The sequence below is a fragment of the Sphaerodactylus townsendi genome, linkage group LG08 (assembly GCF_021028975.2).
Source record: "Sphaerodactylus townsendi isolate TG3544 linkage group LG08, MPM_Stown_v2.3, whole genome shotgun sequence".
Classification (NCBI taxonomy): Eukaryota; Metazoa; Chordata; class Lepidosauria; order Squamata; family Sphaerodactylidae; genus Sphaerodactylus; species Sphaerodactylus townsendi.
This window is the reverse complement of record NC_059432.1, coordinates 81,143,541-81,170,798: the sequence shown is the minus strand read 5'-3', so window position 1 is coordinate 81,170,798 and position 27,258 is coordinate 81,143,541. Positions and strand designations below refer to the sequence as shown.

At 41.1% G+C, this 27,258-nt stretch overlaps 1 protein-coding gene across 1 annotated transcript in view; it reads left to right on the top strand.

The window, feature by feature from the left end:
* COL4A4 (collagen type IV alpha 4 chain) overlaps positions 1-27,258 on the top strand; it is an 83,680-nt gene that overhangs the window by 33,893 nt on the left and 22,529 nt on the right. The window contains exons 18-38 of the mRNA XM_048506718.1: positions 46-115; positions 210-314; positions 1,199-1,363; positions 3,155-3,247; positions 3,812-3,975; positions 5,073-5,145; positions 6,771-6,877; positions 9,811-9,994; positions 10,631-10,699; positions 11,108-11,215; positions 12,144-12,362; positions 13,323-13,484; positions 13,908-14,078; positions 14,928-15,071; positions 15,606-15,713; positions 16,169-16,344; positions 18,180-18,243; positions 19,638-19,709; positions 21,673-21,780; positions 22,885-22,992; positions 25,434-25,505. Of these exons, the coding sequence (XP_048362675.1) occupies positions 46-115; positions 210-314; positions 1,199-1,363; positions 3,155-3,247; positions 3,812-3,975; positions 5,073-5,145; positions 6,771-6,877; positions 9,811-9,994; positions 10,631-10,699; positions 11,108-11,215; positions 12,144-12,362; positions 13,323-13,484; positions 13,908-14,078; positions 14,928-15,071; positions 15,606-15,713; positions 16,169-16,344; positions 18,180-18,243; positions 19,638-19,709; positions 21,673-21,780; positions 22,885-22,992; positions 25,434-25,505 (2,542 nt within the window). The remainder of the gene's footprint in view (positions 1-45; positions 116-209; positions 315-1,198; positions 1,364-3,154; positions 3,248-3,811; positions 3,976-5,072; positions 5,146-6,770; positions 6,878-9,810; positions 9,995-10,630; positions 10,700-11,107; positions 11,216-12,143; positions 12,363-13,322; positions 13,485-13,907; positions 14,079-14,927; positions 15,072-15,605; positions 15,714-16,168; positions 16,345-18,179; positions 18,244-19,637; positions 19,710-21,672; positions 21,781-22,884; positions 22,993-25,433; positions 25,506-27,258) is intronic.

Genomic DNA, 27,258 nt, shown 5'->3' with positions numbered 1-27,258 from the left:
TGTCATTGTATTCCTGTGTTTCAAAATACCCAATCACTCCAACAGGGGCACCCTGGCGAGCGCGGGCAGCCAGGTCCACCAGGACCTCAGACAACGTTACGTGTTGGAATCAAAGGTATAATTAATATTAAATTATTTTATGTTCATTTAATAAAAATCACAGCATAACATTATTTTATGACCAACATTTTCTCAATGGTCTTGTACAGGTCTTCGAGGAGATCCTGGAGATCCTGGACCTTTTGGAGATCTTGGAGCCACTGGATTGCCAGGTCCTTCGGGCACGGATGGAATGCCAGGCGAACCTGGATCTAGTAAGAATCCTATAGTACAACTTATAAGGGTTAAAACAAGTCATGTCCATGTAATTGCACATGCCAAAACATTTGCCTTATTTAGTTAGAACCCCTTCATTCCACCTTTCTATTTATGTCATTACTGAAAGGGGCTTACAATTGGAAACAGACATCAACAATTGTAAACTAACAAAAATGCAAGTTCAAAAGCAACTTACAAAAGACAGAAAACTGTGTATCATCAACTCTTACTGTTTAAAATCAAGTTTAGAAGTTTAGATTTTAAAGTTTTCCAGAATAAAAACATTTTAGCTGCCATCACAAGGCCTGCTATAAAGGACCATTTAATTGCTGTACAAGTGGAATGTTAGGACAGTGAAGGATGTAGGCCACTGCCTTTTGACCTCAAAATCTGTCCTTGATAGCCCTTGATAGTCTACATTAGATCTGTTGAAATTAGGTAAAACTGTTCATGAGAAGCACAGCCCAAATTCTGGTGCATGGTAAGTATTCCTATAAGCCATAAAAACCATAACTTTGACATCATATTTAAAACAGACTCTTTTTAAAGCTTTTTTCGCTCAGCATTAAAAATCATAATGGAATAAATAGAACTTAGGTTTCTCCCTTTCTCAGGGAGCAATTGAGGAATGAATGCATGGGCTGAAGATTTACAGTCAACACATTAAAAACCATTAACCAACAGCAAACATTAAAAACTACAGTAGGTTTTTCTTCATAAAATAACCTTCTAAAAAGTTCTGTTTTACATAGTGGTGGTGCGATAATAACGTGAGAGCCTTCCTGACTTCATTAGGTAGGATGTTCCATCAGGTAGAGGAGTATCACATAGAATATTTTAGGTACAAGATTCCATAATGTTTTCTTTATATTTTTACTAGGTCTTCCAGGTTCCAAAGGTAGCTTGGGAATAGAAGGTCCTCAAGGCTCTCGAGGTGAGCCTGGCCTCCCTGCTTTATCTGAAAATGCTGTAGGAAGACCAGGATCTCCAGGATTACCAGGTTTACCAGGACCACCAGGAAGCCAGGGCTTGCCTGGGTCACCAGGTAAATTAAATAAATTACTTCTAAGCATTGCATGCAGTAGTAATTGTTAATAATAAAAGGGTATTGATTATGGTGTTAGTAAAAATGAAGTTATTTCCTCTGATATCTGTTCTGCAACTCATCTGAACATAATATATACTGAATAAATAAAAGATTTCATGAGATCCATAGCAGAAGATTCTTTAAAAAAAACCATCCATATGCATGAAGCTGCCTTATACTGAGTCAGATAACAGATTTACTGGCAGTGGCTCTCCAGGATCTCAAGCAGAAATCGTCCACATCACCATCACTTGATTCATTTAATTGCCAGGGATTGAACCTGGAATCTTCTGCATGCATTAACCCAGGCCCCCTCCACTGTTTAATCAAGTTATTGTGAGTGGTAAATTGTTATCCCCTGGACTGTTCAATAATGAGACTCTGTGTTCATATTATTTCGTTATTATGAAACAGCATCTGGAATTAGCATTTAGACTTCTATTCCAGAAATAAAGCATAAGCAACAAAGCGTCGTGCCCCCACATCACACAACTCCACCCCTGACTGCCAGTTCCCAAGGGGGAGAGGAAGAGGATCCCAAATATCAGCCAGGAGACACGGCAGGATCAAATTGGAAATGGGCTGATCATGACATAAATTAAGAGGGAATGAGTCATCCCATCTCCACCATGTGTCTCCAAAATCCAATTAAATACACATGAAGTTGCCTTAGTTGAGTCAGACCATTGATCCCTCAAGGTCAGTATAGTCCACTTTGACTGTCGGTGACATTCCAGGGTCTAAGGGTCTTCATCTGCTGCCCAGATATTTTAGCTGGACATGCTCGATATTGGACCTGGCACCTTCTGCATGCCAAGCAGATACTCTAACACTGAGCCATAACCCGTTCTCCAAGGTGAAGTAGGGCCAAAAGGTAACCATTTCCAGCAGGGAACAAGTAGGCTAGAAGAGGATGCTTTACCCCTTTTGCCTCCTACTCACCTGCAGTGTATTCTCAAGGAAAAGTATCTGCTCACCACTTCTCTTCTGGACGCTGTATTCTCTCCACTGTACTTTGCTGTGGAGGAATAGAGACCAAACTTTGAAGATACGTGGAGGAATCAGACTATTATTTCACTTCAAATGCTTTCTTGAAGAATGCAAGAGAGTGAAGCAGAACTATTCAAACAGACATTCCTTGTATCTAGGCAGCTAGTAATCCACAAGATAAATCCAAAGGGAGCAGCATCATGGAATGCATCCGGTAGGATACCACATAGCAACCTGAAACTAATATCTCACAAATACAAAAAATTAAAGCACAAGTACTTTGAAGTCAAAACTGAGCATGGCCAGGCAAAGAGTACATGGCAATGGTGAGGCAGAAATACCCCAGAAACCAGTTATAGTTTGGTGCTAGCTATAGGGACAGTGGCTTTACTGAAAACAAATGATTCCTTTTACCTGAGGCTGGAGAAAGGATAGGAGGATCCAGGTGAGGTAAGAGCTATCTTTCATGATTGGCTAGAGGGCAAGTTTGTGGCAGAAAATTTGGTAGCCCAAATCAGATATTTTTGGACTGGGAACCTTTAATGAGAAATACTAAGGTGGACTTTAGTTCTTTCTAACACTCCAGTTCTAAAGGCCAGATCCTTTGTACTAGAACGCACTGTCTCTTAAATACCGGCTTCTGCTATTTCTGCCATTACTGACCATTTTTCTAAAAATGAGGCTATTTTTTTGAACAATTTGGAAAAAAAACCCACAATAAATTTAATTGAAAAAAAGTGTTTTTGTTTTGTAATAAAGGCGTAGCTTGCAGAGGGAGAGGGTCCCCTGGACAACCAGGAGTTAAAGGCCAGAGGGGCCCATCAGGGGGAAAAGGTGAAAAAGGAGGAAAAGGCAAGTATGGATCCTTCAGAGATAACTCACATTTGTGTAATTTAATAATTAACAGTGCAATCCTAAACATATACTTCTAAGTCCACTGACTGCAGCGGACTTAAAAGGATGTGACTCCGCTTAGGGTGGCAGTATAATATTCTTACACCTGTCATCCAACGAGACTCACCATGCCTCCCTCTCTGAGGGGGGAAGGATTTTTATTACTGGAATGCTGGACGCCATTTTAACCTGCTGAGTTTTTATAACTAGAATAGGAATTGATAATTTTTATCGCTGCCTTAAATGGCTACTTATTTTATATTGTATTTTACATGTTGTAAACCGCCCAGAGCCCTTCGGGGATGGGGCGGTATAAAAATCCAATTAAATAAATAAATAAATAGATAGATAGATAGATAGATAGATAGATAGATAGATAGATAGATAGATAGATAGATAGATAGATAGATAGATAGATAGATAGATAGATAGATAGATAGATAGATAGATAGATAGATAGATATTTTGCTTAATATTTTGTACTGTATAACTGGTTCATAGCTTTTCTTTGTGCTCATGTAGGAAGTCCAGGCAACTGTTCCTGTGGCTCTGGTCCCTGTGGCTTGGCAGGAAAACGAGGCCTACCTGGTAATCCTGGAAGAAAAGGAGAAATTGGGTTACCTGGAATATATGGAGAAAAAGGTGACCCAGGTTTACCTGGCACAATTGGTCAACCAGGTTCCTCTGTGAGTAATCCTAGCCAAAAGGTCATTTTCTGAATTTCCAAGAAAATCACTATGATTTTAGTATTCTTGGTTCTCTTCCTGAGGATACAAATTCTGTTTTTTTGGGTTTTGAAATATAAATTGAAATGTGTTTTTGTATGTCATTATGTCAAAAGATAATTTCATTAGGCACGGTTTAATAACTCCATGAAAGGCCATTGCGGGAAATCAGAATGTTATCTGCATCATAAATGTTGTCATCAATGACGGCACAGGCCACTAATTAGCTAGGAAGGGAAGGGTCACCAGATATTCTAGGTACAATGTCCTTGTATCTTGCCTGCCTAATAGATGCTGTTTTGAGTTGTATCTTTGTTAGAATTATTCATTATCAGCAATCAATTTATCTAACAGTCAACATGACCCCATCTACAGATACTTAAATCCATAGACTGGTGCCACATAGATACTAGGGAGACTCTTCTCCAAACTTTTGGGCACCCTAGATTTGCAGAAGAATTCCAAACCAAAAAAATGGGGCATGGGGTTAAAGAAATCTAAAACAGAAAACAAGTGGCCACACTTATGCAGTCAGCTGCTCGAAACCCACACTGTCATTAGCCAAGGAAGGCGGAATGGGTTCCTCTTCCTTCCTTGTCAAATACTAATGCTTCTGTGTTGAGTGCCAGTGCCTACCATCTCTGCTTCTGCATTAAGGCTGTACAAGGAGGTGCAGAAACTTTCCCTGAACTCCTAAAATCCCGATTTGCTGTCCACCCATAACGTTAGCCATTGGGTGGTATGCAGCTGGGTGGCACAGCAGTGGAGAGGAGGACAGTCATCCAAGCAGGCACAGCATTAAGGATGGCTGGCCTGCCTGGTAGGTGCCTGATCTGCCAGCCAGAGAGAGAAATACTATAAGAGAAGGGGTGAGGGAGGAACAGCAAAAGAGGCGTACTGACAGAAAAAATAGGAGGGAGAGGCAGAGGGAGAAATTGTGAGGGAGAAAGGGTGTTAGAGGAGAGGGAAGGAAGCAAAAGCAAGGGAAATAGTATGCACTCTGTGTAAGTTCTTTGAGGGTCCCCACTAATAACATATTTATTTTTTTGAATTATAAGGGAATGCCAGGGTTCTCTGGATTCACTGGAGAAAAAGGAGAGAAAGGTGACTCAGTTAGAATAACAATAAAAGGTAAATATACATCGTACTGTACCTATCAGTTTTTTTAACTAGTGAAACTTTACCTTGATTACTCCATATTTTATATTGTTTATTTCTTGTGGGAGAAAAGCCTCACTGTGTACAATGTATGAATCAGCTTGGGAGAAGGAAAGAAATGAGAAAATCAGACATGTGTGTCACGGGAGAAACAGAGAAAGGAAGGAGCAGCCTGACAGAAAAAGCAGTCCTAAGTTTGTCCTAAGTGTGTCCTAAGAACACTTGTGTGTGTGTGAGTGCCACTGAATTAAATGAGACTTACTTCTGAGTATACATGTTTGGGATTGACTTCAGAGTGTGCACATGGGTGAGAGGAAACACAAAGGTAGATTTTTGTGTGTGTGAGAGAGAAACAACTTGACAGAGATGTGCAGGACACAGATAGTGCTACTGGAGGGGGGGGGGGAGAACTATCCAAACACAGGATATCATAGCACAACCTTTATAAATGTAGTATTTTTATTTATCCACTCATCCAGTTTTTTAAGAGTTTTGTGTCTTTTGTAAAGCATTAAAACATATTAGCGGGGAATCTGCAAGAACTTGCAGGGGGCAACTCATTTTTTTGTCCCCACTATTTCATCTTTTCCTTTCCTGGTCACATTCATAGCCTCTTCCCTTTTCTTGCTTCCTTCTCTTCTTCCCGCCTACCAGCCAACCAACCTGTATTTGCCACCGCCATTGGCAGCCTGTCCCTGGGAAAATTGGCCAAGTCATACAGTGCCAGCTGAATCAGGCCTGGTTGTGTGGTGGGAAACCTGCAAAGACATGCAAAGACCTTACTTTCCCCAGTAACCATTCTCCACAATATTTCCTCTTTCCCTCCTCCTGGTAACCACTATAGTCTCACCTTTCCTACTTTGTTCTCTCTTAATCATCTATCAGTTAAATTTTTATCTATCTTCAGCAGTATTTATTATTTATTTACTTCATTTATGTCCCATTTTTTTCTCCACAATGGGGACCCAAAGCAGCTCATATCGTTCTCCTCTTTCTCCATTTTATCCTCATAGCAATCCTGTGAGTATTGGTTGGAGTGGTAGGCTTGTGGCTAAATGTTTGATTGGCCCAGCATCATCGTGAGCATCCACAGTAGAGTGGGAATTCAAATCTGGATCTCCCAGATCCTGTTCTGCAACTAATTACTATACCTTACTAGTTTTCATGAAGGGCTGCTGCTGAACAGTAGGAAGGAAGTGAACCTGACTGAGTCATGCAAGTCATATCATAGCAAGTCATCCAGAAGCTGTTGCCAGGGCTGCTTCAAAGGTCAAAGTAGCCCCATAAATACCCCCTGCCCTTTTTGGACAGAAATGAAGACTTAAAGGCTAGCAATACTGTTGTGATTGCCTAGCAAGAACCATTGAGGACATCTATTGCTTAAAGCTACAGCACTCCTTTTATCATTTTGTGAGGTTGACTCCCCTATTTTTGGATAACTTTTCTGAAAACCTCAGGCTTTTCTCAGGTTTATAAAAAGAATTGGTCTGCCTATTCATAGTCCCAGTCTCTGGATTTAAGTATCCACAGGGCTATGTTAAAAATAAGATTTATTGATTTTCTTCAAGCACTGATAGTAATTTTTCAACTGTTTAAAGGGATAAAGGGACAAATAGGCGCTCAGGGGGACTCTGGATTTCCAGGACAGAATGGCATTCCTGGCAAGGATGGAGATCCGGGAGTTCCTGGTGAAAAAGGACCTCAGGTACAATTGATTGTCTTGACAACTATTTTACCCTTCTTTTAAATCAAATTTCCAGGCCTCCTGAAAAGAGGCAGAAATTGTGTTTGTTGACTTTTTAGAGCTTTGTTTGTTGTAGCTTTTTAGAACTTAATTCAATTTATCATTTGAATAATTCTAGAATTGTTCACCAATCCATTTTTCTTTCACCAACTCTTCCTACCAAACAGTAAATTTTTCTGTTATCTGAAATGAGTGTGTATATGTGGGAGAGGGAAAGAGAAGGTACTTGAGGATTCATCTGGAGAAGTTCCTGAGGGGAAAGGAACCTGATAAACACTTGCTGTCAGTCTGGTGTATGCTCATGGTTGATTACTAGTATAAAGAAGTAATTATGTTGATGTAATACATCTAACCTGATTGCAGAATAGCCATGCTGAATTATTTTTCCATGTGTGCAGCGGGGTATTGCACAAAGAGTTAAGATTGTTGCCCAGTATAATTCAGTGAGAAGTTGGCATTTACTGCTGTGATTGGTGTATAGAAGAATTTAGAAGGGTATGTGTTAAGCTTTCCAGTTTGCAAGGGGAAGAAAGTCTTTATTTAAGGTGGGGGGAAACATAAAGGTGCTTTGAAGGGTTAGGTTTCCAAGTAGAAGAAACACAACAATTCCAAAAGCATAAGTAGGAAGGATCCTGGTAGGGGACAGGAACAGAAGGAGGAGTTAAATGAGGAATTACATAGATGAGAAGTAAGCAGTAAAACTGATTTTTAAACATCCTAAAACAACTACCGTAAATACTCGTGTATAAGTCGACCCACATATAAGTCGAGGCACCTAATTTTACCACAAAAAGCTGGGAAAACTTATTGACTCACGTATAAGTCGAGGGTGGGAAATGCAGCAGCTGCTGGTAAATTTCAAAAATAAAAATAGATACCAATAAAATTACATCAATTGAGGCATCAGTAGGTTAATGTTTTTGAATATTTATTTCAAAGAAAAACAGTAAAATGGCTCTGTAAGTGGAAAAGGGGGTCAACAAGAACAATATGGTATCAACAATAACTTAAAAAGTACAAAAACCTTAGCTCAATCAGCAACCAAGCTAAAACACAAGAGTTAAAATCCTTGAAAACTGGATTCCTTATCATCATCTGTATGTCCAAATGTAACTCAACTTAGATTTTAAGAGGGATATTATCAGAAATGGAAAATCTACTATAAGCTTCCCTTGTAAACAGTGGGGGATGGGGAACCCTTTTGGGGATCAATAACTTTGGATCCCGTGACCCAAACTTCACCAAACCTGGCTGGTATCATAAAAAGACTCTCCTGATGAGACCAGCCAGATTTGATGAAGTTTGGTTCAGAGGGTCCAAAGTTATGGACCCTCAAAAGGGTAGCCCCATCTACTAATAGCTCCCATTGAAAACAATGGAGAATGGGGGCACCTCCTTTGGGGGTCCATAACTTTGGACCCCCTGAACCAAACTTTCCCAAACTTGGCTGGTATCATCAGGAGTGTCTTCTGAGGGTACCCTGAAAATTTGGAGTTGCTAGCATAAAAGCGGTGCCCCCTGCTGGCCGGCAAAGTAAAAACACACAAAAATTTTTAATGACCCGCATATAAGTCGAGGAGAGCTTTTTCAGCATTAAAAATGTGCTGAAAAATTCGACTTATACATGCGTATATATGGTAACTAGATTTCTTCCTCAGCAGTTTTACTCATGTTAGCCCAAATGATTTGGAGCCATCAGACCTGAGATCCCATATTCTTGAGTTGTGGATGGGTCCATCTGCAAGTGAATACAGCAGGAATTCCTTTTTATATAATTTTGTGTTTCTCAGTGGTGTACTGTCCATGGGGACAGGTGGGGTCAAATGACCCTGGGTGCAACAGCAGGGGAGGGGGGCACAAAATCACCCCCACTCACCTCCTCCCCCATGCCTAAAGACAGGACTGGCCTGCTGGGCCGCCCGCCACTGTGCCCTGCCTCCCCCCCGCCTCCCTGCAGACTGGCTGCTGCCTTCCCCAGAGGCAACCTGCAGGAAGGTGGGGCGGCTCGGATGGGCACCGTGGAAGCAGGCCAGCCCATGAGCAGGTGTTGTCCCTGGGCGCCATTTCCCCCTGATACGCCTCTGGTGTTTCTGTATCTTTGTAGCAGATATTAGTGGTGGGAATTTACACCTTTATAAAGTTGCACCATTATAGAAGAAGAAGAAGAGTTTGGATTTATATCCCCCCTTTCTCTCCTGCAGGAGACTCAAAGGGGCTTACAATCTCCTTGCCCTTCCCCCCTCACAACAAACACCCTGTGAGGTGGGTGGGGCTGAGAGAGCTCCGAGAAGCTATGACTAGCCCAAGGTCACCCAGCTGGCGTGTGTGGGAGTGTACAGGCTAATCTGAATTCCCCAGATAAGCCTCCACAGCTCAGGCGGCAGAGCTGGGAATCAAACCCGGTTCCTCCAGATTAGATACACGAGCTCTTAACCTCCTACGCCATTGCTGCTCCAGTGGGTAGAAAAGTAGGTAGAAAGACTCTAGGTAGAAAGACTCTATAGGTAGAAAGACTATTTCAAAGTCAGAGTTACAGGAATTATCCTACAAGTGTTTTGGGAATTGATAACACTGAAAGAAAAGTCATATAAAGAACAAAATTAATTAAAAGTAGGGGTAAGTCAATGCAAATCCAGTTGTTACACATTATAATCACACATGGTATTAGAATACATTTCAAATGTGTTAAAGCATTATAAAATATAACACTATCTTCAACATATACAGTGCTTTTTGTTTTCCATTTTGCATCCTTATCCATGTTGTATCTTTTTCATAAAGTCTATACCTGGGCTCAAATAGATGATTTGTAACTACTTGAATACAGTTCTATTTAGTGTTTTTCAGGACATGTTCAGGTCATATACATGTATATCTGTATAAATTGTTGACAGGGTGATGATGGAATTGCTGTATCAGGTGATAAGGGGTTTCCTGGCCCTCCAGGACTTCCTGGTCCCAGAGGGCCCACAGGACCATCAGGACTTGGAAACCAAGGTCCACAAGGTGTCTGTGGTCTACCAGGAGATCCAGGAAGCCCTGGTGTAAAAGGATTGCCTGGCCCCAAGGGGCAAAAAGGTAACTTTTAAAATACACAGCTAAAATAAAAGTAGTTTTTGTTGGACATTTTCATGACATTTTATTGGTGTATTTATTGCAGTGTTATAGTGTGAATAAAATATTGATATATTAGCTTGTAGCCCCTTGTCCAACTTTATGTTCGTTTACCTGCAAAGTCTCACTTTGTTCAGTGGCACTTGTTCCAAAGAAAGTGTGATTAGGATTGCAGCTTTAGTCTTTCTTTGCAGCAATAGCAGTGAAATATTTTTCATCTTTCTAATTACTGCTAAAAATAACAGGTGTATATGTAATTTTATACTGACTGTCTCTGGGGCTAGACCAATGGATCTAAGAAATACTGTCTTCTGTTAAGATACTTGGGATGTAAACCTCAGTGTTTCTTGAGTGTTTCAGTGTTCCTACACTCCAGAAAATTTCTATCTACCCCGCCTGTAAAAGACAAAAAGGACTTCCAGGTTGTGGGGCTTTTCATGGGCAGTAACAGTATTTACTTGTCTGTTTTCTAGTTCTGTGACTGCCTTTTGCCTAGCCCTGACATTTTCAGTCAACCAATTGAAATTATGCTTGGTTTTTAAGGGATTATTGAATTATATGAATAACTATCAAATGTTGACAAATGTTCTTCTGTTTTAGGGGCCACTCTTCGACGTGCAACAGGATATCCTGGGAATCCAGGCCCACCTGGTTCTCCAGGTAAACAAGGTACGCCTCAAAGAGCAAAATGCATTGTTCTTCCAGTTCTTCAGAACTAGTTGTCTATCTTTAAATTATACAGAATAAATCAGACCACTGCAATTAAAACATACCCAAATAAGGCAATAACTCTCAACATCAGAGGAGAAATACAAAAGCAAGGTCACTGTAAGTAATAGCAATGCTTTTTCAATGGGATGGAGGGCCCTTTTTGAACACTGAAAAGTGTAAGCTGTACATTGTAGTACAAAAACCTTACAAGATGGACTGCAGTGAGATCAGGTGAGATTAAGCAGAGAAGGTGGCAGCCTTCTCCATTTTCATAAAGGATCCAGCAAGGTTTGAATGTATTTTACAGAAGTCTTTAGAAACATTCAACTAAGTCATACTTGACTTGTGTTTTCTCTGCATATTTAGGTCAAAAAGGATTAAGAGGACAACCTGGTCGACCTGGTCCCAATGGTTTTGATGGTCCAAAAGGCCAACAGGGCAAAGCAGGAACATTAGGCAATCCTGGTCCAGAAGGTAAGTGAGAAAAGGCCAGAGTATTTTTATTGGTTACATGTGGGAATGCATAGACTGCAGTACAAACTGTCAACCTTGAATTGGCTCTGACTCTTTTTTTGTGTGTGCTATACAAACTTGACAAATGAACAGTAGTTGAATGTTGTTGGGTCACCAATTAAATCCTGTTTTGGGAAAGGACCTCAGTAACAGATCTTGCAGTTGTGTACCATTATAAATCGATTCCTGGGATAAGCCCTGAGTTCTGCACCCCCAACCGCATGGTGCTCCCCCACAGCTGTGACCTAGTCTGAACTCTGTCACCCATCTGCCTCCCTACTCTCAAGTTGCTTGCCCACCTGCTCTCTCGCTCGCCTGCCCCACCTATTCTCAAGTTGCCTTCTTTTTCTTGTCTGCTGCTGCTGCAGCTTTTTCCAGGGACCTTTTATCTCCTTTATTGGAGGGGAGGGGGATTTGATCCAGAAGCCCCATTTCCATCCCACCAGCCCAGCTGTTCCATCCCCCTCCTTCCACCCTGTTGCTGCACAGGCCAGCTGCCTGGCTGGTTGGAAGACTGTGGGAGAACCAGTTCAGGCAGGGAAGAGGCTTGGCACAAACCCTCCAGCTCCATGAGACAGCAGCATGTCCAGGGGAGGCTGTAGAGACTGTCCTGCCCTACTGCAGTGCCAGGAAGCACTTGGGCAGGAGGGAGGCCAGCAGGGCAGGTGAGCCATACAAGCAGGCGGGTAAGTGGTGAGCAGGGTGAGTGGCAGCAGGTAAGCAAGCAGGTGGCAGTGACAGGTGGCCAAATGTATTTTCCATGTGAACCAGGCAAGTGGCTCCTGGGTCTCATGCCGCCCCCCCCCCCCCCAAGTACACCAATGAGATCTTGTGCTTTTTAGATATTATTAAAACAATTGAAGATTACCAAGATTTAATTGCTCTGTAGGTATTAGAGGTGAGACTGGTGACCTTGGTGAAGAAGGTAAAAGCGGCTCCAGAGTGGATGGTGCTCCAGGATTGCCAGGTCCTCCTGGGCAGAAAGGTCAAAAAGGTATTCCAGGTGACATCAGTTATGGCACCCCAGGAATTCCAGGCAACCGAGGCCTTCCAGGACTACCAGGTTTGCCTGGTAGAAGAGGGGACACTGGTCTTCCTGGGCTTCAAGGTATGAAACACATTTATAGAGATTCATCTTTTGGGGGGAGGGCTTTGTTTCACCATAAAGCTGAAATATCAACAATAGCTCAGTGCCAAATGGACAAAGGTAACATTTTCACTTGGTTCAAATACAGAATGCATGTCATCTCCTATTCTCCTATGTGGTAAGGATGATTTCCAGCAACCAGACATTTCCAAATTATCTCATTAAATTGCCCTTATAGTGTGTTGCATTTTGGCAGAAGATTGACAATATTGCCTTAAACTTCACAAGCCGGACAAGTGTTCTCAATATTAGTTGCTGATAGATGACGTTTATGCTATTGAAAGGTTGGTGATTTTAGAGTGACTTCACTGAGTGGAAGTAGTACTATTTCAGCTTCAAGAATTCTGTGCTAGACTTTCTATAGGTAAACCATAAGCCACAAATCCACTGTATTAGAGGCATGGCTCTGTGCTGCTAGAGCTTTAACGATTCTGAAGATTTCCATAGTGCAAAATGTAAGGCCAACCCAAACTGCAGTTAGTTTGTGATGAAGTTGTTTGTTTTGCTACTGCCCTGCAGAAGGACATATAAAATGCCCCTTTGGGCTTAGGGAAGGAGAGGAGAACATCCTGTGAATATGGGCAGCGAGAATGGAGTTGGCCTTACCATGCAAGTACTGTGAAACAATTACTCTGTGAGCAATGATTTCATTTTCCTTCTGCTGTCTCATCATTGTTGTATAAACTAAAGAAAGTGAGCACAAGTCCAGAGTAGCGAATGTTTAAGGTCAGGACAGAGATACTGTTTAAGGTTCAGGGATAATTTAGTTGGAAACCTTATTAAATAAATCAATACCAGGTTAAAGTAAGCTGCATCAATCCAAATGAGAAAGAACTCCTTACAATTAATCAGAAAGTAATAATGAAAAGTGATTTTCTTATTTTAGTTTTTTGATCCTGAGAAAATGTAATCTCTTTGCAGGACAGCCTGGCATACCAGGATTCCCAGGAGCTAAAGGTCTTAGAGGAAGAAAGGGTTCTCCTGGAGCTTTGGGCTATACTGGCTCACCTGGCCTGGCCTGTGACAAAGGCTTGCAGGGGCCACCAGGACCTCCAGGCTATGTTGGACCACCAGGCACTCCAGGTGAGCACTTCGCAATCAAGAAGATCCATCATGGAAGAAAACATCACATTCTTCAGTGCTGCCAATAATGTCCAATAATAGTGTCCAATAATGTAACAGTGTGTAACAGACTTCTCTCTGTGATACACCTCTGAAGATGGCAGCCACAGATGCAGGCAAAAAGTTAGGAACAAGATCCACCAGACCACGGCCACACAGCCCGGAAAACCCACAACAACCTGTTGGAGTTTAGTTTATAATAAACTCAACAACGCTGAAAAACAAATCACAAAGATGGAAAGTGGAAAGACTGGGAGCTATGACAATGGTAGAAGTAACATGGAAGTAATTCTAGGGTCTTCAGAGAAACAAATTAGATTGCATAGGCTTCTGTAAGATGGGCATTCCACTACTAAATTTGTATCAATGAAAATATTTTCTCAGGTTTAAAGGGCTCCAAAGGACTCCAAGGTGATATGGGACCACCAGGCCCAGATGGAATGAAAGGCATGCCAGGATTGCCTGGAATAAGAGGGCCACCTGGGATTCCAGGCTTAGCAGGAAATAAAGGCCTTCCAGGAGATCATGGATTGCAAGGCCTCCCAGGACAAAAAGGTACAGAAGCTCTTGCCTAAATCATTTGCATTTTAGAATAATTCTTCTGTTTATTACACACATTGTACTTGTAATCTTTAATGCCCATATTTCCTTGGCTTTCAATAGCTAGATGGTAGGCAAGTTCAGTACTGGACTTGGCCCCACAGTCCAGAGACAATGACACTCAAGTGGAGTATTAAAGTTTTATTCAATGTTATAATAAGCTAGTGTATAAATATGTGTTTGATTAAACTCTGATGTAATGTGATATTTGAATGCAGTCCATCCAACTGATGGTGATTTGTATGTGGGTGTTAAATTAGGACCAGCCTTGGCAATTCAGTATGGCCAAATCGCAGAAACAGCCGAATTGAGCCCAATTTGGCCAATTCGGTCTGAATTCAAGCTTCCCAAATACAAACCAAATCCGAATCCATTTGAATGCCCAAATCGCGATTTGGGCATTTGAGTGGATTTGGTGAGGTTTGAACTTATGTAACTGCCTGGGACTCTGCCTGGCTCCCCTCTGCTGGTGGCAATAAACTCCTGCGAAGTTGGAACATCAAGCGTGGCTGTTGCCAAGGGCTCGCCCTCCTGCTTCTCCATGTGCCTTTGCCTTCTCCCTCCCCCAAGAGGATGCCCACCTGTCTTTGGGGTTGATCCAGCTGATTTTCTTGGTGTTGTGGGTGATGTAGAAGACTTTACCATTGTAATCTTGTGCCTCCTCTCCGCCTTTGGGTAAGGGCACCTTGCATTTTCTTAAAAACTAATGCATGTGTTGCAGCATTAACCTCCTGTAACATTACAAACCCAGCAATTCAGTACAGTATTATTTAATTTCACTTTTATGTAATTATTCCTGTTAAGGAAGCAAAGGATTCCAAGGTATGCAGGGATTCCCAGGGCTACCAGGATATGAAGGAGAGAAGGGAGTTCCTGGTGTAAAAGGTGAACAAGGATTAATGGGTCAGCATGGTCCCCCTGGAGAATGTGGATCTGAGGGCTCCAAAGGTATGCTATTGTAACCATTTTTGATGTTCATTGAGTTTTCTCTGAGTTTAAGCCAAATATTATTACCTGTTTTACCAAGTCCCTTTTGAAAGAATTATCAGTATGTAATAATTTAACCTTGTATAATAACTTAACCTTTGCTTAGTGTGTGGAAACATCTGCCCTATAGTTTCAGATCTCTTCTGAAAAAATTCATCTGTTAGTCCAATGAATGCACATGAGTTTTTTGTCGCGCAGGACAGGGGGGCGTGTCCCCTGGCCTAGCGACGCACCGGAAGGTCGCAGGGAAGGTACGTCGATTGGGCGACGGCGCAGGGTTGCGCCATCTTCCCTGCCCCTACCAGGACTGTTCGTGTGAATGGTCCTGGGTGTGTGTGCGTTGGCGTTGTATACGCCGATGCACCCCCCAGTGTGGCCATGCAGAAACGGCCTTTGAGGCATAAAATCGGCCAGGATCTGGATCCCAACAGAAATATTTAAGCTACAATTTCATGGCAAAATATTTGCATACATTCACTGTATTCTTCTTGTAAGGTGAAAGAGGTCTTCCAGGTGAAGATGGCTGTGTCATTCTAATGGTTGAGAAAGGACAAAATGGAGATCCAGGCCTTCCTGGTGAAGAAGGTTTACTAGGAACACAGGGTAAGCAGGCATCCCATTTTCTAAGCCCCAGCAGAGAAACATTTAATTCAAACTTTTAGATGGTGCCTGCTTTTGGGGAGTAGTTGTAACTCCGAAATTAAGCAGCTATGAAATGTACTATTTAGGAACTGTGTAAAATGTACTATACTCTGTCCTATCGAAATATATAAGTAGAATTGTGAATTTATCCACTGCCACTTCCTCCCCCTCCAATCCTCTGTCAACCCCAAACACCAAGCTGGGCTTGGCACCAACCCCTCCTCTTGCCCCAAACAACAAGGGAGCATGGTACTTTTTCTCTTCTGCAGAAGTACTACTGATCTCACTTAGATCTTTCAGTGGGAAAGGGTATAGCCAAAACATCCTTTCAATGTCAGGTCTTATATTTAAGATTGTTTTTTTGCTGTGAGTTATCTATAAAATGTAATTATAACAAATGTGTGAAATACGTTCAGGTGACAAAGGCAGTCCTGGATCCAGGGGAATCCCAGGACAGCCAGGAAGAAGTGGACCTGTGCGAAAGGGTGAACCTGGTGATGCTGGGCAGATTGGCTTTCAAGGGGTGCCAGGCCCACCTGGGCTTCCAGGATTGAGAGGAATCGTTGGCTTTCAAGGACAGCAGGGTGAGCAGGTATGCTGAAAAATATAGATAATGGGCATGTAAGCCTATGGGTTTATTTATTTTTATTCATGTCCGGGTTTTTGACACTGTCAATAGCATGAGTTCGCTGTTGCTCACAGTGTTTCCTCTCAGGTCCTAGACTTCAAAATGAGAAGCTCTCCAGAGTATTGGGCATGACAACTTAAAAATGAATACTTCGTAAACAAGACACAGATTTTTTTTCATTTTCCTTTTAACATTATCACAACTATTGTGTATCTTGTAGTATTAAGCATATTTCTTTCATGTGTTCTACATCCAATTTATTTATTAATTTAGTTTCTCTTCAGTTGAGACCCAAATCAGCTCACATTATTCTCCTCTTTATCCATTTTCTTCTTTGAACAACACTGTTAGGTTAGGCTACGAGTCTGTCCAGCCCAAGGTCACCCAGGAAGCTTCCGTGACAGAGTGGAGATTCAAATCTAGGTTTCCCAGAGCCTAGGAAGTTTAACTTACTTAGGCAATAACTAAACAATAAGTGAACACAGCAAATATTCAGATCATTAATAAATGGTGAATGTTGATATATTACTTAAACATGTCTTATTATTTTGGTGTCCTACACACACACACGCGTGCGCGCGTGTAGTGTATATACATACACTACAAGCCACACATACACACACACACATATGTTTTCCAGTCAACACCTATTTTATTTAGGGAAGCTGAACTGGGAACTCCCTCCTTGAAACGTCTCATTAATTTTGTTTTATTAAATTATTGGCATAAATTTCAGAACACCTCTATCAAAGCACTCCTTAAATAATGTTGATAAAAAAGATCACGATAGAGCCCTATACTTGATCAATATTACTGCGTTCAATCTTAGAATGGCCTACACAGCCCTTCTTTTTCAGACTATGCCAACAACTTTCCTTGAAGCTTGTTACCCTCATATCCCTGCAGCCCTGTTCTTCTGCATTTCTGGAGAATTGTCCCCAGAGAACTTAACTCAGTATGTCTTGTTCTCTCGATATAGAACAAAGGTCTAAATTCCTGGGTAAGGTACTAGTTGACTATAATGAATATATAAACAGAGAAAATAGGATTGCTTCTATCCTATATTGACCCTTACATGATGCCTCTGACTTGCAAAAAAGAAGGTATTGCTTCCTTTTAACAATTTTAGATGACAATTTTATCTGTTCATTGTTTGCTGTGTTGTTTTATGTTTGTATACAAATATTTTCTTTCTCTGAGATTTTAGCAGGTATATATGGAAATGTTTGTTTTACATGCACTTTTCCCCTTTCTGTGTATGCGTGTGTGTGTATATTGTGTAAATATATATGCATATTTGCATATATATGCATGTGTAAATATATATGCATTCTGTTTTTATACTGTAATAGCCTGTGGCTGAATGTTTTAAACTATGACTGACTGATTGACTAACAGTGCTTCTCTGCCTATAATTCCTTGTGTTGAACTTGCACTGAAAGAAAAGCACTGGGTTCTCCTGGGCGTTCTGTATACTCTTCTGTGCTGCAAATTTGGTGCCTCTATTTAAAAAAAGCAAAAAGAAGCTGGCCCTCAGCTTCTGCTATTTACATTATTCAGTTTCAAGACCTTTTAGCACCTCAGTGTTAATCTCATTATATTATTTTTTTAATTAATCTAACTTCACCATGGTGTATCATCATCATCATTATTTAGTCAGGATTTGGCACATAAAAATTATTAGATTAATGCAATATGCATATTGTTCATAAGGCCTGGAGATGGAAAAAAATGTTATAGGATGTGCTATTTTATCTAGTATAATTAATGTGCACTATTTCTTTTAATAATATTGTCAGGGTGCAGAGGGATTACCAGGCATTCCGGGAAGACCAGGACTTGATGGTGCAAAAGGACCTAAAGGTAATGATGTGGTAACAAATGATCTAATGGACACATAAAAATACTTGATGCTGGGATTTTGGTACATGCATTAGGAAGATAAATATGCAAGCGTGAATAATTTTTTGTAAACAAAAGGTTATTATTCTGATTCAAAGCCTTTCACCAAAGTAAGCTAGCTGCTGCTCTAGGCCAGGGGTAGGGTACCTGCGGCTCTCCAGATGTTCAGGAACTACAATTCCCATCAGCCTCTGTCAGCATGGCCAATTGGCCATGCTGGTAGGGGCTGATGGGAATTGTAGTTCCTGAACATCTGGAGAGCTGCAGGTTCCCTACCCCTGCTCTAGGCTGTCCTGTACTCCCACTCTGAGCTCTTGCTACCCTGCTCTTGAAGCTGGATTATTATACTGATATTCTTGACTTGCTCATCCCCAGCACTACCCTGCAATTGTCTTTTTTCAAACCCACACAACTTAATCTCTTTCTCTCCTAGGTTTGAAAGCTAATTGTATTTTAAAAAAATACAAGCTGTGATGGAAGTATGGAACTCTTTAAATACCTCAGCTTAATTTGTTTTTCCAAGCCTATGCACAAAGCCTATTTTTTTCAAACATTAAGGTAGTCCCTAGTCTTTTTGAAAACTTGTTTTTATGGTAGACGAAGTAGTCAACCTAAATCCTATTTTTGAACCACATGTTTTTAATTGTTTTGAAGCCTAATAATTTTTTTAAGTCTACCCTATGCTTCAATTATTAATTTTATTAAAGCACTGGCTTGTTATTATGTTGGAAGCCTAAAACCTTTTTTTCAGTGAATAACGAATACTAGATAAAATTGAAGCTGAAATTTATTTTGTTTTTGTTTTTAAATATGGTAGCTAAATTCTTACTGGATACCAGTGTATTCAAGATCCCCGAATATCGCCTGGATTCCCAAATATACCTGAAAAATACCAGAAATATCTGAACAAGAATACTACTGTGATAGAGATCTCCATTATTTATTCAATGAGAATTTTGTGCCTGATGTTCATAAAATCATTCTTTAATAATATTGGATTGGATTTCTATTTGCTCTGTGCCTTGATCACTGCCATGTACCTTAATGAACTTTTGGACAAGCTAATTTTTGGAAAGGCTGAAATGAAAGCAATGGTGTTTGAGAGTTTGAAGGAACCCAATTGGTTGGATCCAGTAGAAAACTTCATTGATAGAAGGGGGGGAGTGGTTTATGACAATTCTCCCTCCCATGGTAAGGCTTTGCTGGAGATCCCCAGTCACCCACAAGCAGCATTTTTGGAGACATTTTGGGCTTCAGTACTTGTATATATTTTTGTTAATACAGAGTAAGAAACTTGTTCACCTGTTCGTTATGATCTATATCTTGTTTATCAGAGCATTCTCCATATTTAATAGGTAGCAGAGGTGACCCAGCTGATGTTGACCCGCTTGTTAAGAGAGGTCCTCCAGGAAATCGAGGATTGCCAGGTGATAATACTTCTGGTTATTTTGCAAAAAAACAACAACCCACCCTCATGTTGATTAAATGACTCACCAGCAGCAGTGGTGTAGTGGTTAAGAGCAGGTGCATTCTAATCTGGAGGAACCGGGTTTGGTTCCCCACTCTGCTGCCTGAGCTGCGTAGGCTTACCTGGGGAATTCAGATTAGCCTGTGCACTCCCACACACGCCAGCTGGGTGACCTTGGGCTAGTCACAGCTTTTCGGAGCTCTCTCAGCCCCACCCACCTCACGGAGTGTTTGTTGTGAGGGGGGAAGGGCATGGAGATTGTAAACCCCTTTGAGTCTCCTGCAGGAGAGAAAGGGGGGATGTAAATCCAAACTCTTCTTCGTCTCCTTCTTTTCCTGTATTGGTTTTTCATTTGTTGACAGATTACATGAATCAACATCAGATATTTTTGGCTAGCTAACTTTTGAGCCTTGAAGTGATGTCATGGCTTGTTCAAACTTTGCGCAGCCGACATACGCAACATGAGCATGCAGGGCATCTTCTGTGAACATCCTACAATATGAAGGGGTCAGGGTTATTTACTTATTTATTTTGTTAACTACAGGTATATATTTTGTAATGTATTTTATAGTCTCAGTTGCCAATTTTGATATCATTTGATATCGTTCAACATTTTATATAGAAGTTCCTAAACTTTTTAAGCCTTAGATTTTTTATGCTGTGCATGAAGAAAATTCAAGGTTCAACCCCCTCTTCTCCAGAATCAGGGCTGTACCCAAGAATGCAGAGAACATCTGCTTTTCAGAACAGACAGTGCTAGATTAGATGAACCGCTGACCTGACTCCATTCTTTCATCTCCCCATACTTCCATGTGTCAACCATAACTGTTTTATAAAGTGGCCCTAGGGTCCATTCTACTACCCAATAAAAATGTTATGTTGCCCCCCAGCCTGTTTTGGACAGGTGTCATCCTCATAGGACAGGAGGACTTACAATATGCTTATTCCAGACCACTTAATACAATATATTTTAAATGTATGTCTAAAATGGTTTGTGTAATGGAAACTTAGGAAGAGGCTCCAAATCCCCAAATAAACTGATCCAAGCTGCTTGTGAGGGATCTCAACAGGGTTATTTAAATTTTATACATCTTGGGCCAAGAGGCCCTAATTGCAACCAATCCAGTGGCCATCTTAACTTTTCATTCTCTTGCTCAGACACCAGGAAGCAGATGGTCTCTCATCCAAACATTATGTTTTTATTAACAATATAATTCTCTAGATGTAGCCTTTATTATATATCTGAAATGAACGTGTAAATGCAATACACATTTGTTTTCAAATGCATGTATCACATATATATTTGGTCACAGCGTCCTGTTGAATATTTACTTACTGGCAAACTTGGCTTCTCTTCAATATATGTAAACTGCCTACAGTCACACAGAGGGATGAAAATAAAGACCAGCAGTATGTTTGCATGTATTCATAAATTATGTATCCAAAAAAGGCAGAGTTATACAATAGTAATATTGTTACAGCTGAGATATGATTACACAGAATAGTCTGTTGAGATTTTGTACAGCTTAGCACTTAAAGGTAAACTACAGAGTCTGAAGTAATTGAATCTGAAGGGCAGTGGCTAGTTCCTTCTCCTAGAATGTGCCAGAATCATCTGCCTGGGTACTTAAAAGAACAATTTGTGCGGCTTTAAATTTGGCCAGAGAAAAATATGGTTCTATATTTTTGGGATGTATTGGGAGATCAGTGATGATGATGCTGTATTGGAACTGGCATGTGTGCCCATAAAGACAGCCTTTGGCATTCTATAACTCATGGAAGAGGTAATATGTTGGTATGTTATTGAGAAGCTGTCTGCTGAGAAACACAACAAATCTATGTCAATAGAAATATGCTCTACTAAAAATCTTTTACAGTAAAAAAAATGTGGGTTTTTTGTTTGTTTGTTTTGTTCCTTGAAGGACTTGCTGGATTCCCAGGTGTTCAAGGAGTATCAGGTGCTCAAGGGGAAACAGGAAGACCAGGACCCAAAGGGTTACTTGGATATCCAGGAACTCCTGGATTCCCAGGTAAGTTAGGAGTAAAGAAAGAAAGAAAATATTTAAATCTATTATTACAAATAATCAGCTACAAGGTCACAATGGATAAGTCATTGGAAAACTTAAAAATAATGAAATAATTAAAGAAGAACAGAAATTAAGACTGATATACATGCTCATATAATCATCTTAACCCATGGTGATATCTATTGCATCAACCTGAGCTTTGATACAGTAGTCATGTGCCTAATAATGGCAAACCTAGGGATCAAACTAGACTGACCTTTTACAATTACAAATGTTTGAAAAATTATTGTTGCTATGGTATGTCAAGAGTCAGGCCTCTTTTGCACATGCAGAATAATGCATTTTAATCCATTTTCAATGCACTTTGCAGCTGGATTTTACTGTGTGGAATAGCAAAATCCACTTGCAAACAATTGGGAAAGTAGATTAAAAGTGCATTATTCTACATGTACAGAAGGGGCCTCAGTCAGGTCTGAATGCATTGTTGATGTTATGTTATACTTTTGCAGTCTCCGTCTTTCTTTTCTTTTCTTTTTTTTTGCTGCCAAGTCAGTTGATTTATGGTGACCCCATAGGATTTTCAAAGCAGGAGACATTCAGAGGTGGTTTGCCTCTTGATAATCTCCATCTCATAAACCTGGTATTTCTTGGAGGTCTGCCATCCAAATATTAGCCAGATTCAAGGTTGAGAGTGTGTGAATGGTCCAAGGTCATCCAGCAAACTTCCATGGCACAAGTGGGGATTTGAATTGAGGTTTCCCAGATCCTAATCTGACATCTCAATCACTAGACCACACTGGCTCCATAATTACCCTCTACACATTGCAACAAAATATACTCATTCAGTTGTGTAAGAGGTGAACAAGCAAGATGAAAGTAGCAAATTCTGAGACTATGCCTCAGTTGTAGAGTATCTACTTAGCATGCAGAAGGTCTCCAGTTCAGTCTCAGGCATCTCTAGTTAAAAGGTTCTGTCAAAGACCTTTAGATAAGATGCTGGAGAGCCACTGCCAGTCTGAGTAGACAGTACTGAACTTGATGGTACAAGGATCTGATTCAGAATAAGGCAGCTTCATATGATTTGACACACATCTTTTCTACCTGTAGGAGCTCAGGGAGCTGCAGGATTGGTGGGAATGCCAGGTGAACAAGGTAACCCTGGCTTTTTGGGACCTCCAGGTTTTCCAGGATTACTTGGACCTCCAGGTAGAAAAGGTAAATGTCGCAAGTGGTAAATCTTTTACGAGATGTGACAGCGGAAGGTCATAGGATGGAATTCATAGCAGCAGATATAACTGTAAATCATAAAATGCTGAGTACTTTGGAAATATATTTCTGGGCTAATCATGCTGACACTGAAGTCAGGGGTATGTCTTAATTCTTTAAGAGGCCAAATTTGATCAACTGGCAAAAAATTTAAAACCTTCTTGAAAGGAGAAAGTCCCACGTAGATTCTGGATGCAGATTTTATTTTATGAGCCTCTAAACAGGAAAATAAAAAAATGTTTGAGCAGATCTCTGGAGAAGGCAACATAGACATTTTCAAAATAAATGAATGCATAAATCACTTGAATGGGATTTGGTTGCTCATAAGCAGTCAAAAGTGCTTGTGGTTTTTCATTAATGGTATGAACTAATATGGGGCATTAAATTTCGCAGTGGAACACGAGTCAGCAGTCACCATCTTTGTGTTATATATCATCATGCACACAAGGAAGACCAAGAGATCTGTGCCACAAGATCCAAAAAAATCAAAGAGAAATTTAAATCATGGTTAGGCACACTAAAAGGTCAGCACAGAATTACATCAACTGAACAGGACAAAATTAAGGAAAGATGGGAACAATATGCTGAAAAACTATATAGAAGAGATGAAAGGCTGATAGATTTCTTCCAAGGAGAAATCTTTGAAGTAGAGCTACAGATTTAGAAAGGAAAGTTAAAGCTGCTCTGGGAAAATTGGGAGGGGAAAAACTAGCCTGGAGTGGATGAGATATCAGTACAGCTATTCCATGCCACAGAAATGGAGCCCATCAGAATGTTAACAAGAATATGCCAACAAATATGGAAAACAAATTGATAGCCCACAGACTGGAAACAGTCAATTTTACATTCCAATTCGAAAAGGAGACATCAAAGGCTGCAGCATCTATGAGATCATTGGATTAATGTTTCATGTGAGTAAAGTGATGCTCAAAATTTTACAACAAAGATTGTTATCATATATAGAAAGAGAAATGCCAGATGCTCAAGTTGGATTCAAAACAGGAAAAGTCACTAGATAACGCTGTTGAACATTTGTATTGGTTACTGAAACATTTGAGAGAATTTCGGAAGAAAATCATTTTACGTTTCATGGGTTACAGCAAAGATTACAGCTTGTATTTAGTGTTATAGAACTGTAACTGCTCCAAATATGGACTTACAAGTGTTGCTTTTGTAATGGATTTTGTAATGATAAAAGTCCTTAGAAAGCAAACTAAACAAAATCATCATGGTTAAATTAAGCCAAGAATTGAAGAGAGATCTAAACAGCCAATTAGACACTGATGCTGGAGTCATTTGTTGTATACTGACCATATCTCTTGCCTAATTATTAGGAAAAAACCTACCATGAACAGACTTCTGTTTCCACAGACGTCCCACTAAGAATTCTGCTTCTAAGTCAAGAATAATCGCCACTGGTTCTGTGGGACATATCAGATGGGATAGAGTCGTTAAGGGTCGAATCCCCACTACCGTCTTAGCCAGGTTTCAGAACACAAACTAACCAGGTTTGAGGGACGACCTCCCCGGTTGAATCCCCACTACCGTCTTAGCCAGGTTTCAGAACACAAACGACCTCAAACCTAGTTAGTTTGTATTCTGAAACCTGGCTAAGACAGTAGTGGGGATTCGACTGGGGAGGTCATCCCTCAAACCTGGTTAGTTTGTGTTCTGAAACCTGGCTAAGACGGTAGTGGGGATTCAACCAAGGAGAGAGAGAGTCAGTCTTGTCTTCTGTAGTTGAGTTAGAAAATCTTTAAAATTTACCTTTATTAAACTTATACCTTGCCCATCCCTGGCTATGGCCAGGCTTGGGGCGACTTACATTAATTAAAACAATACATAGAATCACATTAAATAGGTAAAACCAAACTAATGATGGTGATAAATAACCCTTCAAAGTATTAAAAAAACCTTTCTTTTGTTTAAACCTACTGATAAGCTCTCCTCTCCCAAACTAAGGCTTTTCTGCATTTTAAAAAAAGTATCAAGAGAAGAATTGATAGTTACTTTTATTTTGTAATTTTTAATGATGGTGTTGATCAATTGAAAGAGAGGCTATGAATACTTAAATAATGAAAGAACACAGCAGGAATAATGTTAAAGAACTAAATCCACTTGATTTAATGCCACTTGATTTAATTTGCTTTATTTACTTCACTTTTCTATGTGTAATTTTTTACTTTAAAAAAAAGGTACACATCTGCTAATGCTGTGGCATATTTTTCAGCTGCTGGAAGTTTTCAGTAAACATCTGTGTCAATGTCTACATTGAAAAAAATGTATGCAATATTTTATTTTGTATTTTTTAAAATAACTTCTGGTTTTTCTCCCCTATTTGTGGTTTTGGGCTTTTTAATTGTCGCTGTTATTTTTGCAATATTTCAAAGGTCCTCCAGGATTACTTGGAATACATGGCTTGGATGGACTACAGGGTCAAAAAGGCTTACCTGGACCTCCAGGTAAAGAATGATAACTGATTTGTAGACTGCATGTTAAATATTGTTAATACCAAGTAATAAGATCACTATTTGGTTTTGTAAAAATCACATTATATCTGGAAGCACAAGAGCACTTACATTTATTACCATATATACCGGCGTATAAGACGACTTTTTAACACAGGAAAATCTTATCAAAAGTCGGGGGTCGTCTTATACGCCAGGTGCTGAAACACTTTGCTGTGAAACTGGGGGGGAGCTCAAAAACGGCCGTGGCCGCATCCCTGCCATATGCGGCGACCATTTGCAGCTTCCTCCCTCCTTGTGTAGTCCCGCTGGCACAAGCCGAGCAGCCTGCAGGTCAGAGTTACTCTTCCCCTGCCAGGCCCCGCCCGCCACCCATAAGCACAAGGAACAGAACAGACTACCATTCTCCCCCTCCACCAAGTGAGCGGCGAGCGAGCGAGCAAGGCCAATGGCAAAGGCCACCCTGTGACAAGTCGGCCAGGTGGAGGAGTGGCGGCCCCGGAGCCCAGGCTGCACGTGCCGCTGGTGCAATCTCCACGGCCGCGGGGCTGCAACTTGCGGGAAAGCCCCAGCGCGGAGTTTCTTTCTGCGTCTGCTGCAGATGGAGCCCCGCTCCCAGGAGCCGAGCCACCCGGTGGCCACTCTCCTCCGTAGCTGATTGCAAATTAAAAAAAAAACACTGTGCGAATGCAAACTACCCTGCATGCACTTCTATCGCGCTGGTGTTGCACAAAACAAAACTTTCCAAAGCCCTTCCTTGTACTTCATTGGGGGCTTCTCCCGAGTAAACCCGCTCCGGGCCCGCCTCCCACACTTCTTCCCCCACCCCGCTTGCATTTTGCACCTCCGGCTCTGGATGGAGTTCCAGCTGGAGGAGAGCAGCCACCAGGCAGCTCAGCTCCCAGGGGCAGGGCTCCGTCTGCATCAGTCGCAGAAAGGAACTCTGCGCTGGGGCTCTCCCCCGGAGTGGGCTTACTCGGGAGTAAGCCACCAATGAAGTACAAGGAAGGGCTTTGGAAAGTTTTGTTTCGTGCAAAGCCGGCGCTATAGAAATGCACGCGGGGGTAGTCTGCATTTGCACAGGTTTTTTTAAAACTTGCAATCGGCTACCGTTTCTTTTGTTCCTTTGGCACCAAGGATGGAAATTTCTCACATTTGGCTGAGGCTCCACATTTGAAGTTCAGGGTATGTCTGAATGGAATGTGACAGAGAGGGGGGGGGCGGGGAAGTCCACATGTCACTGCCTCTTCTCAAAATTGGGAGGTTGGAGCCCCTTCCCTAGGAAAGCAGGCTAGGGAATTGGGCGGGGGGGCTTTTGGGACTCAAATTTAAGGGTTTGATAGAGGGTTATGAAACTGCACAGTGGGAGCAGATAGTTTCTCTCAAAATACTAGTTTTTGGGTTTGCCTTTGCCCAATTACAGTCATGAACGCAGTAAATCCAGGATGGGGGTGGGGGTGGGGGAAGAAGCATGGGAGGCGGGCCCTGAGCGGGCTTACTTGGGAGTAAGCCCTCGATGAAGTACAAGGAAGGGCTTTGGAAAGTTTTGTTTCGTGCAACGGCGTGATGGAAATGCACGCTGGGTAGTCTGTGTTCGCACAGTTTTTTTTAAAACTTGCAATCGGTTTCTTTGAAAGGACAGGGTTTGAAAGAGGGGTAGTCTTGTACGGCAAGTATATCCCAAACTCTATATTTTAACTGGAAAAGTGGGGGGGTCGTCTTATACGCCCAGTCGTCTTATATGCCG